The following is an 18,645-nucleotide window of genomic DNA, read 5'->3' as shown; positions in this document are numbered from 1 at the left end:
CACATCATGCAACATGCTGGGCTTGAGGAATCCAAGGCTGGAGTTAAAATTGCAGGAAGAAACATTAACAATCTATGATATGCAGATGATACCACTCTGATGGCTGAAAGGAAAGAGGAACTGAGGAACCTCGTGATGAAGTTGAAAGAAGAAAGTGCAAAAGCTGGATTGCAGGTAAACCTTAAAAAAAAAAAAAAGATTATGGCAACCAGCTTGATTGATAACTGGCAAATAGAGGGAGAAAACGTAGAGGTAGTGAAAGACTTTGTATTTCTTGGTGCGAAGATTACTGCAGATGCTGACTGCAGTCAGGAAATCAGAAGACGTTTAATCCTTGGGAGAAGCGCAGTGACAACTCTCGATAAAATAGTTAAGAGCAGAGACATCACACTGACAACAAAGGTCTGCATAGTTAAAGCAATGGTATTCCCAGTAGTAACATATGGCTGCGAGAGCTGGACCATAAGGAAGGCTGAGAGAAGGAAGATCAATGCTTTGGAACTGTGGTGTTGGAGGAAAATTTTGAGATTGCCTTGGACTGCATAAAGATCAAACCAGCCCATACTCCAGGAAATAAAGCCAGACTGCTCACTTGAGGGAATGACATTAAAGGCAAAACTGAAACACTTTGGCCACATAATGAGAAGACAGGACACCCTGGAGAAGATGCTGATGGTAGGGAGAGTGAAAGGCAAAAGGAAGAGGGGCCGACCAAGGGCAAGGTGGATGGATGATATTCTAGAGGTGACGGACTCGTCCCTGGGGGAGCTGGGGGTGTTGATGACCGACAGGAAGCCCTGGTGTCGGCTGGTCCATGAAGTCATGAAGAGTCGGAACCGATTGAACAAATATAAAACAAAGGTCTTCCTAGAGCCCAGATGTGTTCTCCAGATTGAAGAGAAACCCAGGAATCACCCCATCTTTTTTCCACATGGCTAGACGTAGGTAGGTGTCATGTGCTGCCTACTACTGAGTAAAACACAGACACTAATTCAGGGAAGATCAGGTTCTGGTTTATTTCAGCATAGTGCATAGCCAGAAAAAGCTGAGAGTGAAGGGAGCGTGCCGGTGTGGGGTTTAAATAGCCCGCACCGGTCAGCGCCCCTCCCACCTTGGGTTGTGTCATCCCCCCAAGTCCTGTATGCTCCGTTGCTGGTAGGTGAGGGGTCGCGGGGCCCCTGCTGGTGCCCCGGGCTTCGCTCATAATCGTTTTCTTCCTCCGGCCGGTGATTGCTGTCAGCTGGGCAATATCCGTTGCATTCCTGCTGACAGCTTCAGGTGTGCCTCGTGATCCGCCCTGTCTTTGTCGCTCTTTCTTCCCCCTTTGTGTTCTAATGACTGGTGCTTCCGGCCGGGGTCGTTCCCTTCTCCTCGGGGTCTGTGTCTGTTGTTGTGCGTGCTTTGCTTATCTTTTAATCCCTTACTCTTGTTTCCATGGTATTGTCATGTGTGCCGTTGTGCTGATGCATTCAGCTCAACGGTGCTCATGACAGTAGGAGACTGCAAAACAGAATTTCGTGATCAACTGGTAAGCTAGCAGCCGGGAGGTAGGGGGTTCTGTGCTGAAGCCTCAAATGGACTCAAAAGCCGCCCACCCCATTTTGAAAACATCGTTTTTTAACTTTTAAAATTATTATTAAGGAGTGGTTATCTGCAAAAAAGAAATGCAGAATCTCTTAATGGATGTCATTACATTTGGAAGTTATCAATTGGTTAATTTGGATATATATATATATATATATATATATATATATTCATTCATTCATTCATTCATTCTCTTATTTCTCTTTAAATTGGATTGTTGGATTTAAAGACTTTCACTTCTTTACTATTGTTTTTTTCGAAGTTTGAAGGATTACAAAAGAATTACCCATGTCGTTGAATTTGTGGAGCTGAGCTTTGACCTATCTCCTTTTGTTCCCATAAGAACAGCTTTTTTTACTTTCACTTTTCCACCCTCTCTGATTATCACTCTTTCTGAAAGACAGCCTTTTGTCTAATATCCTGAGGCACTAGAAGGCACCATAATGTTCTGTGGAGGCATATGGAAGATTTTAAATATATATTTTAAGAAGCTGTACCTCAGAGATAGAGAGATAGAAGATCACACTTTGTTAACACTTGGAGGAGAGAGAGAGAAAGAGAAAGTGTCAGAGTTACTTAATATTTGGATTAGGGACCACCAGGAATTTACAGGGATGTAGGTTAGACTAGGAAGTCAAACCAACATCCCAGAAGCAGAAATGAGTAAGTATTTCCATATGTTGTCATGAAAACTATGCAGATTGTCAAAGCTTGATATAATGTAATGGTGGCAACCAGCATGTGGCTTTTGGGTCCTCTGGTCTAGATGCAAAGGGCACTTTTTTTTTTTTTTTAAGATTTCAGGAAAGAGCTGTGTATTTATAGGGATAATCTATTTTTTGCAGCTGCTTACTGATATCATTTTATTGATTTTATGTATATATGGGACGTGCTTTTGACCCAAAGGGTCAAAAGTTCAGTAGGGGGTTCACAATCCAAAAATATATAGAGGAAACAAGCAACCATTTCAAATCATACCATAGGAATAATCATCTTCGTAGGAATAAAACAAGTTATCATAAAACAAGCTACAAAATGATATCATCAACAAACATCCATTTAGGGTCTTGTGCTTTCTAAAGTATGGCTCCTGAAGGCCTTCTGGAAGAGCCAGGATGTATTAGTCTCCAGAATGCTGGAAGGGAATGTCTGCTTCTAAGCTTCCTCTTATGAATATCCCTATACCTTGGCTCTAGAAACTCTCACACCTGCTTCTCTATTTGCACTCATTGGCTGGTAGGTTCTACCTAAGCAGATGGACTTGAGAGGACTCACCTTCATATCAGGCTTTTGTGAGTTATTTTCTTCCAGAAATATTGTCTGCCTAACAAGGTAGTCTGGACTAAGAAACTGATGCCTCTATAAGTCAGAACTACTTTGATTCTAATAGCTATAGCAATATAATCTTGCAAATCAGAATGTTTCCCTTCCTTTCAATTTTATGGGAACTAGGGAGGGGCTTGTCTGAGCTGTTTCCTCATGTTCTTTCTTGGCCTGGGTTCAATCCCTCTTCTTTGAACATTGCCTTGTAGCAGTTCTTCCTCCTCTCCTGCAAGGCCATTCCTGATGCCCTCTACAAATATTGTTATGAGGGACCTTTTTCATTGAACACAGAGATTATGGTGATGCTTTTATTCCACTGCATGAGATGTGATTGGTTAATTCATTCCCATAATTTATGTCCCATCTAATTCTATAGATCTTGGGTAGCTGCATTTTCTGTATTTTCTGTTGGTTGTATATAATTTAGGACAGTTTCAAGATAGTAAAAAGAACACAATAAATAATTCACAAAAATGTTAAGAACAGAAAAAGAGTGTGGTTTGACCACAGTATCAGAACTTGGGAAGGATTAGGACTGTGCAATGCTTGGAACCCTATTCCTAAAAGCTTCTTTGTAGCTGATGGGAAAACATATGAAGCTTGGTCTGCAACTCTTTAAAACAGCTGCATCTTTTCTTGGGATCAGATGGTAGCTGCAAAGGGGCGCAGAACCATTCTAGGAAAGTACATGAGTGCTTTATAGAGTTGTAGGTGGGTGCTGCATTTCCATTTCTGTATCTCCCATGCACCTGTCCTTTCATGAATAGTTTCTTAAGTATTGCACAGCTGAAATATTAAGAGTATTATTCCCATTATTTTGAAGCAGGAACCTGTAATCTTGACCAGGTGTTCTCTTCACTTCTATTGTCATCAGGACTAGAAGGATGATGAAAGGGAACCTAGAAGGGGGTCCCATTTAGAATGAATGAATGAATGAATGAATGAATATTAGGCAGAGTAGTTGAACTCAAACTTTTGAGTGTTACTCTATGAAAACTTTAGTTTTAACTGATGGGGGAGAGCACAAATTCACGTTTCATGTTAGAAACCCTATTTTAATGTTTTTAATGTTTCAGAAGGATATATTGAAAAGAAAGAACATAAAAAAATGGGCATCCATCCCAATGCCACTAATTAGGAATATTTAAGAATGATGTATTTTATTTATTTTATTTATGTATCAAATTTGTCACTGCCCATCTCCTCCAACTGGAGGGACTCTGGGCGGTTTACAATATAAAACGATAAATATATAATATAATTCCAATATAAAATACACTATAAAACAATTTCACAAAGCTACCAAATATAATAAAATCCAGATGGCTGGATTAAAGGAAAGCAAATGTGAAGAAGCAATTTCATGGATCTCATCTAGTAGAAATCCAGACAATAAATATTGCATTGGGTCAGTTATATATCCTAGGTCCTTTTGTAGAACTTAGGAAACATAAATATATTTTTCTGTCTTAACATTTCACCATTTTGCAGTGGTGAAAGAGATGGCCATTCTCTTGGTAGAACCAGATTTCCATTTGTGTTGTTTTCTGCCAATGTAGAATCAAACTGATTCTAAGTTACTCGTATTTCTCTCCCCATGGAAATAAATTATCCCTCTGCCCCAAGGAGCAGAAGACTCTTGTCATGAGTTCTGGGGAGAAAACATGAACATTTCGAAAACATTAACTGTTAGGGGAGGGCACAGATTCAGTTATCATGCTGGGAACCCATTTTAATGCACTTTCAGAAAGAAGCATTGGAAGGAAAGACAAGAAAAACGGCATCCTTCCCAACCCCATTAATTAACAATATATAGGAAGGATGTAATTTAAAGGAAGGCAAATGTGAAGAAGTCATTACATGGATCTCCTTTAGTAGAAATGCAACACATAAATATATTCATTGGGTGAGTTATGTATCCTGCATCCTTTTCTAGAACCTAGGAAAAGTCAATATATTGTTCTGTCTTAAAGGTAAAGGTTTCCCTCAACGTAAAGTCCAGTCGTGTCCGACTCTAGGGGGCGGTGCTCATCTCCGTTTCTAAGCCTTGGAGCTGGCGTTGTCCATAGGACACTTCCGGGTCATGTGGCCAGCATGACGACACGGAACGCCGTTACCTTCCCGCCGAAGCGGTACCTATTGATCTACTCACATTTGCATGTTTTCGAACTGCTAGGTGAGCAGGAGCTGGGATTAACAGCGGGAGCTCACCCCGCCACGCGGTTTCGAACTGCCGACCTTCTGATCGACAGCTCAGCGGTTTAACCCACAGCGCCACCGCGTCTGTTCTGTCTTAACATTGCAATATTTGATGATGCCCATTCTCTTGATAGAACTGGATTTCTGTTTTGTTGCTTTCTGCCAACATACAATATAACTGACTCTAAGTTATGTGGGTTTCTCTCCTCATGGGAATAAATTATCCATCTGCTGCAAAGGAGCAGAAGACACTTCTGGTGAGCTCTGGGCAAAAAGCATAAACACGATCAAAAGAGCTGTTTAGGATTCAAAACGTTGCATTCAAAGATGCAATTATATGTCTCAGGAGTTAGTGAAATCAACATTATTTCAGCCAACCTATTGTTCAAAATTTTCCCATTAGAAAATAAGTCTAAACTTGTCTACTGTGCCTCTGATATTCAAAGGTGGAGGAGGGACCTGAAGTAAGTGGGGCTTAGAGGACTTCATCTTTCAAATCCCGCTTTTTAAATCTTGTAATACCCATCTGAATTTATAACGCTGGCAGGCTCAGCTGATCATCATGGACTTGCATTTATCTCCTTCTTTAGGGTGAAATTGTGACCAATCTATTTCTTTCAAGAATTATATCAGCCAAAATCAGGTGCCACTGAAGTTGGCAGTTGAAATCAACTAGACTGTGCAGATGCAGAAAGCTAATTGTTGCCATCAGCCGGTGAAACAATCTCTGCTTTTGAGTCTGATCCTTAACATAGTGGGAGAAATAGTTAGTCTGAAGTGTCACATGAGTGATCTTCTTCCTGTTTCTCATGAATGGTACCAGCCAGGTGATGTCCTCATTGGTGGGATGATTTCTCAGTTTATTTATGCATTCAGAGAAGATTTATTTGAGAAAGTGCCTTCGCAGAACCAAGTCGAGTTTGCCACGTAAGTGTTTTTGTTTTGGCCACTCTGCATCTGCAAATATGAAACAGGTTACTAAGAAAGGTGCAGCCAAGTATCTCTGTGTTAGAGAGACAACTTTACTTAGGCTTGGATCAATTTAATAGTTTTCTCAGTGTTTGGCATACTGTTCAGTAACCAATATGTTGGTCCATTCTTAAGGAGAATTCTATTTTAATTTGGAAGATTGGTCTAAGTATCTAGAGAACAGCAAAGTGCTAGGATATATATATATAGATATATATATCAGACAATCTCTTCTATTTTTCATGGTCTGTAAGGCTTTGGTATCTAGCTTGCAAAAGAAAACAATACTCTATTATAAATACTATTTTCCTTTTGCTGGCCTGTTGATTTAAGCTGCGATTTTCCAATTCATTTTAAAATTCTGCTATAACCTTGACTTCATTTATACTTTTCTATGCATATGGAACTTTCTATTCCACATTTCCTTGTCTTCTCCTAAGAATTACAGTTGTGTTTTCTTATTTGCTGCCCCTGTGCTCCAACCTTTGTTCATTTTTTTTTCTTTAAAATCTTCATATGTTAAGCTGTTAAATATATTTATTTATTCAAATTGTATGGCAGTCACCAAATGACTTTAGGTGGTGAACAATAATAATAAAGAAAAACAATTACAATGAAAAGTGAAATTGAGTTCAAAATTAAAATTTTATCTGTTTATCTGGTGTTAATCTCTCCCCTTCATATTACAAACCACATTTTAAAAACTAGGGGACTGTTATAATTTAGTTTAGGAAAAAAAAAAACATAAAATAAAAAAACATTTTTTGCAAACAAGAATGGGACTGTTGTTAATGATAGATGCCTTATTTCTGCTCATGGGTGGAAAAGAATGAACTTCTACTTGCAGTATGGTAACAAAGTTCTACCAACACACCCTTGCCCTGGCCTTTGCTGTGAAGGAGATCAATGAGGACCCCCAGATCTTGCCTAATGTTACCCTTGGGTTCCATATCTATGACAGCTACTATGATGCTAGGATGACCTATCGGACCACCCTGGACTTACTTTTCAAGTCAACTTGCTTTCTCCCCAACTACAAATGTGCCAAGCAGAAAAAACTGATAGCCATCATTGGAGGACTTGGTTCTGATATCTCCTTCCACATGGCAGATATCTTGGGTCTGTACAAGATTCCACAGGTAGGATTTTGTGTTATAATACATGGAAATTACATTTTTTTTCTTACATTTAAACTGCTGTTGATCCAAAGGAGGGAAGGCTGTTAACTAAAAAATATAGTAGAAAACGCATTATGCAGAAATAACTTGGAAAGAAAAATCTTCCCAAAGAATCAGTGACTTTAGTTCTCCATGCAATGACAAATTGCTTTATCAAATATAGCAAAATCAGACATAGGGAGATAAAGATGCTCCTGTTTAAAAAAAAAAAAAAGAGAGGATTATAATTGTACATTCCATTTTAGCTCACATACGGCACATTAGTCCTTGGGAACACTGATCACACTCTGGTCCCTTCATTATATTCCATGGTCCCAAATGAAGCTCAACAGTATTTTGGGATTCTTCAGTTGCTTCAGTATTTTGGATGGACATGGATAGGGCTCTTTGCTCATGACAACAACAATGGAGAAAAATTTTTGGAGGCCCTGGAAGCTTTGCTTTTCCAGAATGGAATCTGTGCAGCTTACAGATTAAGAATTCCACAGCGAATCCGTCTGGATAACTTTGAAGAAATGATTGATATAGCATCATACATTCATGTACCTTTAACTGATCACAGAGCCAATATATTTATCATCTATGGAGAATCAGTGACAATGGCACAGCTGAAAACCATCCTATTTGTACAAGACCCCAGAAATAAAGAAACAGATTCAATCAGAAAGGTGTGGGTCATGACAAGTGGAATTGATTTCACACTACCATGTGTTCAAAGGAGTTGGGATCTTGAGTTATTCCAGGGGGCCATTTCCTTTACATTTCACTCAAGAGAACTTCCGGGGTTCAGTAAATTTCTTGAGGTCATAAAACCTTCCTGGACTCAAAGTCAGAGTTTCCTTCAGGAGTTTTGGGAGAGAGCATTTGACTGTATTTTCCCAACTACTGATATGGAAGTAGAGAAAAACGAAATGTGTAGTGGAGAAGAGAGATTGGAGGATCTCCCTGGGCCACTCTTTGAAATGGGAACCACTGTATATAGCTATATTATCTATAATGGTGTTTATGCAGCAGCACATGCTTTGAATGCCATGTTCTCATCTAAGTCCCACCAGAGTTCCATCTTGAGGATTAAAACTGCTGCACCTTTTGGACTGCAACCTTGGCAGGTAATGGTAAGATAACAGAACAATGTTATTTCAATGAACAGACTGAGTTTTTTCTTTAGCTATTTCCAAGATTAGCTAAAAATTTAGCCTGTCTTTTCATAGACACTGGTGACTGCATAGTTTCCTTTATTTGGGACCTGAAAATAATGATATATTCTGCAAGGTGGAATAATATGCTCATTTTCTATTGCAAGCTAACTCTGTGTGGTCGTGTTTATTGGGACATGGAGATCAAGATAAGGGGGGAAATCAGGATCCTGCTGGCTGAACTATGGGACAATGAAAAGAATTGCACATTGTTTTTAGCCTTTGCACATGAAGTAGGGAACAAGATTTTACCAAGACCCATTCCATACTGGGCTCCACCCCTTGAAAAAGCTAAAATTACTTTTTAAACAACTTTTTGTAAGTTCTAAATATTCTGGCTTCATTAGAGGCAAGAGATGGAGAAGAAATTGGACTGAGGTTTATTTGAGTTCTATGAGGCTCAAGGTCATGATATTTCTTCGCAAAATTTAATGACTAGAATGAGTGAAGTAGATTTATCTCACCAAAACTGCAAGAAGAAATGAAATCTAATTCATTGTTAACCCCTTTTGTTTTCTTCTTCTCAGTGATATATGCTTTTTTTTTCTCTTGGCTGTCCACTAGCTCCACCCATATCTTCAAAGGGTTTCCTTCAACAATTCAGCTGGTGACACAGTGTCCTTCAATGAGCAAAAGGAAATGAGAGGTGGATTTGACATTGTGAACATGGTCAGTTTTCCAAACAGGTCCTTTGAGAGAGTGAAAATTGGATGGATAGACCCATATGCACCCCATGGAGAAGAATTCACAATTCATGAGAATCTGATTATGTGGCACAGAGTCTTCAATCAGGTATGGAACTCTGCATCCTTAAAGGATCCTCCTTTCTCTGGAGGGTTCATTATATTTATTCCACTTCAGATCAAATCTGGGCTACTGAATATACATGGCACTGCCAGCCTTTAGCATCTTGGGCAAGAAGTCTTCCAGAACACTTGCCTCACTGCTCCTACCCTCTCTCTCTCTCTCCAATTCCAGATGTTGATCAGCCCTTCTTTCATCCATAGCCTGTAGAAGAACAAATTATTCAATCTTTTTTCCTTTCTGTTATCATCATTTTAAGAACCAGCCAGCTACTCTAGTTAGTAAAAGTTCCCAAAAGCTGTGGAAAAAGGAAGAAGAGGCAACTTTTGTTCACTTCTTTCCTCAGCTTTTCTCCCTAGCTTACAAGACATAAGTAGGAGCCAGTAGTGCCTCCAGAAGCTGCTTGCCCTAATGATAGTACCATATGATGTTTACTACCAAAGCTTAACAGAGACGTGTCAAAAGGCTGTCACCGAGTCAGTCTCACCATGTTCCTGCTGCTGGTGACATCCTGATCCCTCTCTACCCACCAGCCCTGTGTAGGATCTTCTCCAAAGAACATTTGGATCTTGATTAAGATGAAAATGCTACATATTATCCCATGATTACCTTCTAGGTTCAGAGCCCAGACTATAGAAGCACTGTTTCAAAGACTGGTGCAGAATTCAGATTTCAAAATGCTGCAGCCTATTTCAGAAAATGTTACGATTCCTGTATATGGCCTTATCAAGTCTTGCTCAAATATTGGGGATGTATGGGACATATTTTTCTCACCCCAGTTCCCTTCTTTTTTATGGTCAGGTCCATCCCCTTTCAGCATGCAATGAAAGGTGCCATCCTGGAAATCGAAAGGAAAAGAAGGAAGGAGAGAAATTTTGCTGCTATGAGTGTGTTCCCTGTCCCGAATGGGAGATTTCAAACAAGACAGGTACAGGATCTGCTGCAGTAACAGGCCCTTGTTTCTCAGTCTTACAGCAATGACTTAAGCTATTACATGAAGCAGCCAATCAGAAGTGCTAATTGACATCTCTGCCTTATGACCATTTTTCTAGCCAGTTCTAAAGATTCTTCATCCATTCTTAAAATAGATAATGAAAGAATAAATAACATTAATGCATGAATTATCCTTTGGACTAGAAGCACAGGAGACCTCAATTTAAGGAAAACACCAGCAGAAAACACAAAATGCTTAATATAAGATCCTTTTATTAAGATCTACCTAAAACCATGATAGGTTTAATATAATATAATTCATATTACGGTTGTTTCAAGAGAAATGACTGATAGAATACAAACAAAGCCAAGATTGATTAATATGTAGCAGTTTTTTAAATTTGAAAAGATGCCACTGCCTTAGGAGTTGCATTAACTTTAACAACTAAGTCCCTTAAAGCAGTGACATCTTTCTTCTTTTATTATATTTTTTTCAGGCTGATGTAGGTGTTTATCAGATATCATGAGAAGTGCTATTCCTGTGGTTTTGTGACAGTGGAAATATTTCATAAAGATCATTTTTGAAGTAGATGCAACTCGGGACAAAGATAGATAGATAGATAGATAGATAGATAGATAGATAGATAGATAGATTCACTCACTCACTCACTCACTCACTCACTCACTCACTCATTCATTCATTCATTCATTCATTCATTCATTCATTCATTTTCATTCATTCATTCATCCCTAAACCTTGCAGAAGCAAAAGACTTTATACTTAGGTAAAGGTAAAGGTTTCCCTTGACATTAAGTCCAGTCGTGTCCAACTCTAGAGGGTGGTGCCCATCTCCGTTTCAAAGCCGAAGAGCCGGCGTTTGTCCATAGACACTTCCATGGTCATGTGGCCGGCATGATTAAATGGAACACCGTTACCTGCCCGCTGAAGCGGTACCTATTAATCTACTCACATTTGCATGTTTTCAAACTGCTAGGTTGGCAGGAGCTGGGACTAACAACGGGAGCTAAATCCGTCATGCGGATTTGAACCGCTGACCTTCTGGTTGGCAAGCTCAGTAGCTCAGCAGTTTAACCCACAGTGCCACCATGTCCCTCTTTATCCCTACTTTATGCTTTATACTTAGCAGGTATATAATTGGTGGAATATTTTAAAATTATTTTTGGATGAATGGGTGGTATACAAACTCTACAGGGGAGGCACAGAAATTGGCACTGACATGAAATCTTCTACTTTTCTTTAAGATATGGAAAATTGTTTCAACTGTCCAGAAGATCAATACCCAACCAAAGAAAAAGATGACTGCATCCACAAACTTGTAATGTATCTTTCTTACAAGGAACCTCTAGGGTTTATTTTGACCTCCATTTCTGTTTCATTGTCTTTGATCACTGCTCTCATATTAGGAGTATTTCTTAAGCACAGAGATACCCCTCTGGTCAAAGCCAACAACCGGGACCTCACCTACACTCTCCTTATCTGCCTCCTCTTCTGCTTCCTGTGTCCTCTCCTGTTCCTTGGTCAACCCAACAAAGTGACCTGCCTACTCCGACAACCAATGTTTGGCATCATCTTCTCCATGGCTGTTTCTTGCATCTTGGCCAAAACCCTCACTGTGGTGGTAGCTTTCATGGCTACCAGGCCAGGCTCCAATGTGAAGAAGTGGGTGGGGAAAAGGATGGCAACCTCCATTGTTATTTTCTGCTCTCTCATTCAAGTAGGCCTTTGTACCATCTGGCTTGCATCTTTGCCCCCATTCCCACAGTTGGACATGCATTCCACAAATGAAGCCATCATCAAGGAATGTAATGAAGGTTCTCCAGCCCTGTTAACTTGTGTCATGGGCTACATGGGCCTGCTGGCCCTTGCCAGCTTCTCTGTGGCCTTCTGTGCTCGCAGATTACCAGACAGCTTTAATGAAGCCAAATTCATTACCTTTAGCATGCTGGTATTCTGCAGTGTTTGGGTGCTGTTTGTTCCAACTTACCTGAGCTCAAGAGGAAAAGCCCTGGTGGCTGTGGAGATCTTCTCCATTATAGCTTCCAGTGCTGGATTACTGGGATGTATCTTTTTCCCTAAATGCTACATCATTATCTTGAGACCTGAGCTGAATATCAAGAAGCACCTAATAAGAAGAAAGAATTAAAGCAGTGTTTCTCAGCATGAGCGAGTTCCAAATATGTGGACTGCCAGAATCCACGGGAATAGCTATGGTGGTTGGGAATTCTGACAGATGAAGTCTGCACTTCTTGGAGTTGAGGAAAACTGCATCAAAGGATTTTCTTGTTTTACCATTTCTTACTATATTCAAATAGTATGAGTAAGATGTTGGGATCAAAGTGTTCATTTTATGATCCATTTTATTTGTGTATATTTACCAACAGAGCCATACAAATCACTCAGACCTCTCCTCTGAACATTGAGGTAGCCTTCTTCTCCAAATGGTTCATCATTAAGATTTCAAGGATTTTCTCAAAACATGTGTACATCTATGTGCTTTTGATTTGCCACATTGCCAGAGGACCTGTTCAAATTTTCACTAGGCACCAAGAATCAGGATAAATGAAGCAGACTTTTGACATACTGGAGAGGGCAACAAGGGAATCAAAGGAAATTCATATTGAGGTTTACAGCTTTGGTAACAGGAAAAGTACCTGTAGATCAAAATATGTTCGACAAGAAATCTAAGTTACAGATTTTTAGAGAGGAATATGGCAGCCCTATTCCCACCTAGGTTAATCTTAAAATGGTAGTTAGTAGTTGGATTGGGAACTACCAGGAATTTCCATGGAAATAGGCTAGATTGGGAACTGGGAAAAAAAAAAGGAAAGAAAGATTAAAAGCATCCTGAAAGAAGACAATGAGGAGAAATCATCTGTTACTAGAGAACTAGGATTGGCAAAGCTTAAGGTACTCATTAATAATACTTTGAAGGTACACATGATTATTTAAAAAAATAAAATTAAAATTTAATTTATTAAAATAAATTCAATTAAAAAGTTAGTTTTATGGGCAGACTGAAATCAGGAGATACCTGAGAAGAAGACAGGTGAAATAAGGACACAAATTAACAACATTGCAGCAAGATTTCCAGTATTTCCAGTATGCATGGAGTTTGGTTATTAAGTCAGATAATAAAATTCAGTTCTATGTATTTAAAGAGGACTGTATGTTTATTTACTTAGTTTTATTTATTCATCAAATTCATATGGCTGCCCATCTCTCTAAAAATGACTCTGGGCAGTGTACGACCAGGCTATAAAACAGGAAAAAAAAATCCTTTCTCACCCCTATGGGTGGTATGTGTCTTCCTCAACCTCGGGTCCTCTACCAGAGGCCTGGGAGTTTGAGGGTTCTGAGCAGTATCTTAGCTGTTCCTAGCACTGCCCTCTTCTGGACAGAGAACTCTGATGTTGCTCCTGGGATCTGTTGGAGCCCCTCTCCCAGCTTAGGAGTCACCGCCCCAAGTGCCCCTACAACCACTGGGACTACTTTGGCATTCATTTTCCACATCCTTTCCAAGTCCTCCTTCAGGACCTGGTACTTCTCCAGCTTCTCATCCTCCTTCTTCCTGATGTTTCTGTCACTTGGCACCACTACATCGATTACAACTGCTGTCTTCTCGTCCTTGTCTACTACCATGATGTCTGTTTGATTTATCTCTTTTTAATCATGGAGAATAAAACATTATGTGCCTCTGTGTGTCTGTTTCTGTATGTATGTGTGTGTACAGACACACATACATACATACATACATACACAGACATATACAGACATACACACTTACAGACATACACACTTACAGACATACACACACCTTGCCAGTAAACAGATACCCTGCTGGTACAGTGAGCTGGTCAAAGGAGGACATGGAGGCTGCAGATGTGAAGATGTGCTATTTGGAGTACAATATATGGAGATTTCCACCACAAATCCAAAACCTAGAGGCTGTACACCAGCCAAAAATTGGGCCGGTAGGGTTTGGTAAGTGTCAAAGGCTGGATGAAACCTAGAACATCCAACCACATATCATTAAGATGGCGCCCAAAGATGAGCTGCTGAGAGAATGCCTGAGGCATCAGCAGACATGGGAGGAAGATCAGGCAGAAGAAGTACCATGGCAAGACAAGAAAAAAATTCCCTTCTCACCCCTATGGGTGGTATGTGTCTTCCTCAACCTCGGGTCCCCTAAAGGAGGCCTGGGAGTTTGAGGGTTCTGCACAGGATCTTAACTGTTACTAGCACTGCCCTCTTCTTGACAGAGAGCTCTGATGTGGTTCCTGGGATCTGTTGGACCCCCTCTCCTAGCTTGGGAGTCACAGCCCCGAATGACCCTACCACCACTGGGACTGCTTTGGCCTTCCCTTTCCACACCCTCTCTAGTTCCTCCTTCAGGCCCTGGTACTTCTCCAGCTTCTCATGCTCCTTCTTCCTGATGTTGCTGTCACTTGGCACTGCTATGTCTATCACCGCTGCTGTCTTCTGGTCCTTGTCTACTACCACAATGTCCGGTTGATTGGCCAGTACCTGCCTGTCCATCTGGATCTGGAAGTCCCACAGGATCTTAGCCCTGTCATTCTCCACAACCTTCTGTGGGATCTTCCATCTGGACTTGGGAGGGTCTAGCCCATACGCTGTGCAGATGTTCCCGTACACAATACCAGCTACTTGGTTGTGCCGTTCAGTGTATGCTGTTCCTGCCTGCCTCTTACACCCTGCCACTGTGTGTTGGACTGTCTCTGAGGCCTCTCTGCACAGTCTGCACCTTGGGTCCTGTCTAGTGTGGGAGACCCCTGCTGCTATGGATCGGGTGCTTAGGGCCTGTTCTTGTGCTGTCTTTTAGTCCAGCCCTTTCCAGCCACTGGTAGGATTTCCCAAGGTCAGCCACCTCAGCTACCTGTCGATGGTCCATCCCATGCAGGGCCTTGTCTTGCCCTGGCACTTCCTCTGCTTGATCTTCCTTCCATGTCTGGTATAGAGATATACCAGCCCAGCCAGCCCAGCAGCCAACCAATGCAATTGGTTGGAGGGGTAGATCACTAGGATCAAGAACATGGCTAACATATAATTCTAAATATCAGTATCAATCTTGGCATGGATTCGTAATTGTATTCTCTGCTGAAAATATGGATGACCTCCTCCAAAGGGCTTATTGGCTTTTTTGTCAGTTCTTAATATATAAAAACATTCCCTCTTCTCTATTAAACCCCTCTTTTATTTTGACATTGAAAAAGGAGCCCTGCTCCATTGTAAGAAGTGAACATGAATTTAAACCATTAAGGCTATTTCGTATTGCCAATCTCCCTTATACTACTTTTATTGACATTTGCTCATTCAGAAAAGAATTGAACCATCAGACAATTATTATCTCACTAAAAACTCTTGCTTGCTTTTTAAATTGCCCTTTCCAATGTTATTCCTAGCATTCCTCCCTAGTTTCTCTTTCATTGGCTTTTGCCATTGCAATCAGCCCATTAGTGTTCAGCTAATTTTCAGGAAGATATTTCAGGTCAAGAAAACATCACATAAACTTTCCACATGATGCCCAGGAGTCAAGCCATCCTGTTGCCTTGCCCTGCTCTGCTTCAGAGCTCCCAGACTTCTGGGTCTCAAGTTATGGAAGAAGCCAAACATTTCATCATATCCCCTTCTACAGATCCAACAAGGTTGGACATTTCAACAGACACGGTGGGATTCCTTATTACATGCCATAAATGAGGCCAGCTTGAAGCATCCTCAGCATGAAATATGGCTTTTTAAGACTGTGCAGCTTTCCTGCGGCTGCAGTCTGCCTGTCCCGAAACATCCGCTGCGCTGCTGAACAAATCTTTGGCAAGTGCTGTGGAGAAGGTTACAGTCCTGTCCTCAATACTGCTTATTGAAGCCTTCATGAGCGAATGGTCTTTCCTGCTGGATGACTGACACAGACAATCAGGCATCTCAAAGCTACCAAGCTGTGATGTCCCTTTAGGTAGCACTAAAGGAGAAAGCCAAATGTATCCTTGTCTTACAGGTTGGGCCCAATGAAGTGATCATTTGCCTCATTTTTTTCAGTTAGCATTTGTTGTAAGACCCAAAGAGACACCATACTGAGAGAAGCAGAAGGGTGAAAGTGGTGTAGAAAAGTTCCCAAGAAAGTGGTTATGTCCATAAAAGCGAGCAAGCTGAATTCATCTGAAACTAGAAATGATGAGCTGACAGGCAAGAGTGATGAGTCCCACTTAACAAATGACCAGCTAACCAGCTTAAGGGAAATGACCCCTGAGGTGATGTGTGATGGAGGGTCACTGGCATGAGAGCAGTTGAACGGCTATCCAAAGGACTTGCTGGATTCCCCTGTCCATGTATGTAACCATCTCTTTTAACTTCCCTTGCTTTACCCAACCAGTATTGTAGTGCAGCTTGGCAAATATGAATATCTGAGTGTACACATAAAGCAGTTAAAACCAATAAAGCTAAAAGGTTAACAGAGACTCTGTGTCTGTTGTGTTCTCTGTGAATGATTGCATAGGATCAGAAGTTCAAGTCTGTATCAAATTATTCCACCAATGGAAAATGAATCACTTTTATACTTTGCTGAAATGGGTCACACCATCTTGATTTGAATTGATTTCTTGGAGTGGGTCAAAGTCACTTGAAAGGGGGTTCAAAGGCTTACCAATTGGAAAAATGCCAATCTATGGTATAAGAATTAATTTAACTGAAATAGAATTCTGGAGCTTAAACAGAGGACTGCTTTAACAAATGAAATTAATGAAATTATTTCGTTGAAAGTAGCAAATGTCCACTGTATTATCTGTTAGCTTCATCCACAAATAGTTTCCAAAAGATAGGGATAATGGGGCAAAATTTTGCTCTTCCGTTGAAAGATGATTCACCTCTCAGCTGTGCTACTGTATATACCAATCTAATCATGTATGCTCCAAACATTCACAGTAATGCTTATGCCATTGGTAGAAGAATCCACACATGAGCAGCCATCATTCCCAAATATACAGTAGTCTATACTGCCATGTTTTACTTGAGTTTGCTTCCTCCCATATAAGTCCATGTAATTTCCCAAACACCATCTATGTGGTCACTCAGAATGTGATGGGACATAATCACTCAACCACTCACTCACTCACTCACTCAATCACTCAATCACTCAATCAGATGTTGGTGTTTTGTAACCACTCTTTTGAGGTGAGGACATGTTTGTGTTGTCCAACCATAGGACAGCAATTTAGAAAGAGATCCCTTTTCTCCAGCATTGTAAATAAGTTCAGCCTTCTGAGTATGACTTTATAAAATACTTAATTTTACTCATACTTATGTGCACAGACTAATTATAATTTCAGGAGGCAATGGGTTATCAATGGGTGCCTGATGCCCATTCTCCTGATGGAACAGAATTTCTCCTTCTGCAGCTTACTCAAAGTTATTGTACTTTGCTCCCTTGGAGAATATATTACTCTTCTGCAACATGGAGCAGGAGACCAGTGTGGTAAACTATTGCAAGTTTGTTATCAAAATTGCTATTTGGGATTCAAACATTGAAGAGGCAGTAATCTGGAATTGACCAAATCACTGTAATTTCATGCAGCCAACTTTCACATGTCTCCCAGTAGGAAATCAGAAATAAGTCTGGACTGTATAGCCAAAATTAATCGATGTAATCTAGAAGGTGAGTACACACACACACACACACACACGCTTTCCCTCACATGTACATTTTAAAGGGTAACTACAACAAGGATAAAAAGTACACTGGAGTTGGGCAGCTAAAGCCTTTTAATTAATTATGCCCACACACACATTGTAAACCATAACATTACCTCTTTGTGTTTGTGTGTGTGTGTGTGTGTGTGTGTGTTATCCTTTAAAATGTGCATTTATTCACACTGAAAATGTGAATCAATGCACATTTTATTCAGTTTCATGCATTTGCTTACACCTTTGAACACCTCAGGAAATTATTATGTGTGGGTAATCTACAGCTAGTTTCACAGTCTAAGACAGGTGGAAACTTAATAATTCAAGTCCTAATCAAGGACATAAGAAATATTAAGGTATTATTATTATTATTATTATTATTATTATTATTATTATTTTATCCCACTTTTTATCATGAAATGCTGAGAGTGCCAACCATGGCTACAGATGAACATTTTCAGCAGCAGGAAAAAGTAATTTGCAATTCCATAGATATCAAATTACAGAGTCATTCTCCTGGGAAATAGACAACAACATCATAAGATGTCTGTAGAATTGTGCATTAGTTATACCACTGTGGCACCCTTCTGGCCAGCAGACCTGACGATTCCTATTTCTGGCCTATCAACTGAACAATTGGCACATGTCCTAGCAAAATTGGTGCCTGCCAGCTGGGCTTCCTGTGTTGAAATTACACAATGTAACATAACTTAATGATAAAGTTATTAGTATTCCCAGAGAAATG

General features: G+C 40.3%; 1 protein-coding gene across 1 annotated transcript; it reads left to right on the top strand.

Annotated features, from left to right (window-relative positions):
* The first annotated feature begins 6,923 nt into the window (after window positions 1–6,923).
* On the top strand, window positions 6,924–12,351 carry LOC134497219 (vomeronasal type-2 receptor 26-like). The gene is made up of 5 exons (XM_063302890.1): window positions 6,924–7,214; window positions 7,499–7,921; window positions 9,014–9,241; window positions 10,055–10,181; window positions 11,450–12,351. Exons 1-5 carry the CDS (start codon window positions 6,924–6,926, stop codon window positions 12,349–12,351), a joined length of 1,971 nt encoding a protein of 656 aa, XP_063158960.1.
* Window positions 12,352–18,645: the final 6,294 nt, after the last annotated feature.

This window comes from Candoia aspera, chromosome 4 (assembly GCF_035149785.1).
Source record: "Candoia aspera isolate rCanAsp1 chromosome 4, rCanAsp1.hap2, whole genome shotgun sequence".
Taxonomy (NCBI): domain Eukaryota; kingdom Metazoa; phylum Chordata; class Lepidosauria; order Squamata; family Boidae; genus Candoia; species Candoia aspera.
Note: the sequence above shows the minus strand (reverse complement) of the source record. Positions and strands in the feature narration are given on the sequence as shown.

Coding starts and splice junctions, on each gene's coding strand:
- LOC134497219 (XM_063302890.1), top strand. CDS start 6,924: ATGGTAACAAAGTTCTACCAACACACCCTTGCCCTGGCCTTTGCTGTG. Junction 7,215..7,498: donor GTCTGTACAAGATTCCACAG/GTAGGATTTTGT, acceptor ATTCCATTTTAG/CTCACATACGGCACATTAGT. Junction 10,182..11,449: donor GGAGATTTCAAACAAGACAG/GTACAGGATCTG, acceptor CTTTTCTTTAAG/ATATGGAAAATTGTTTCAAC.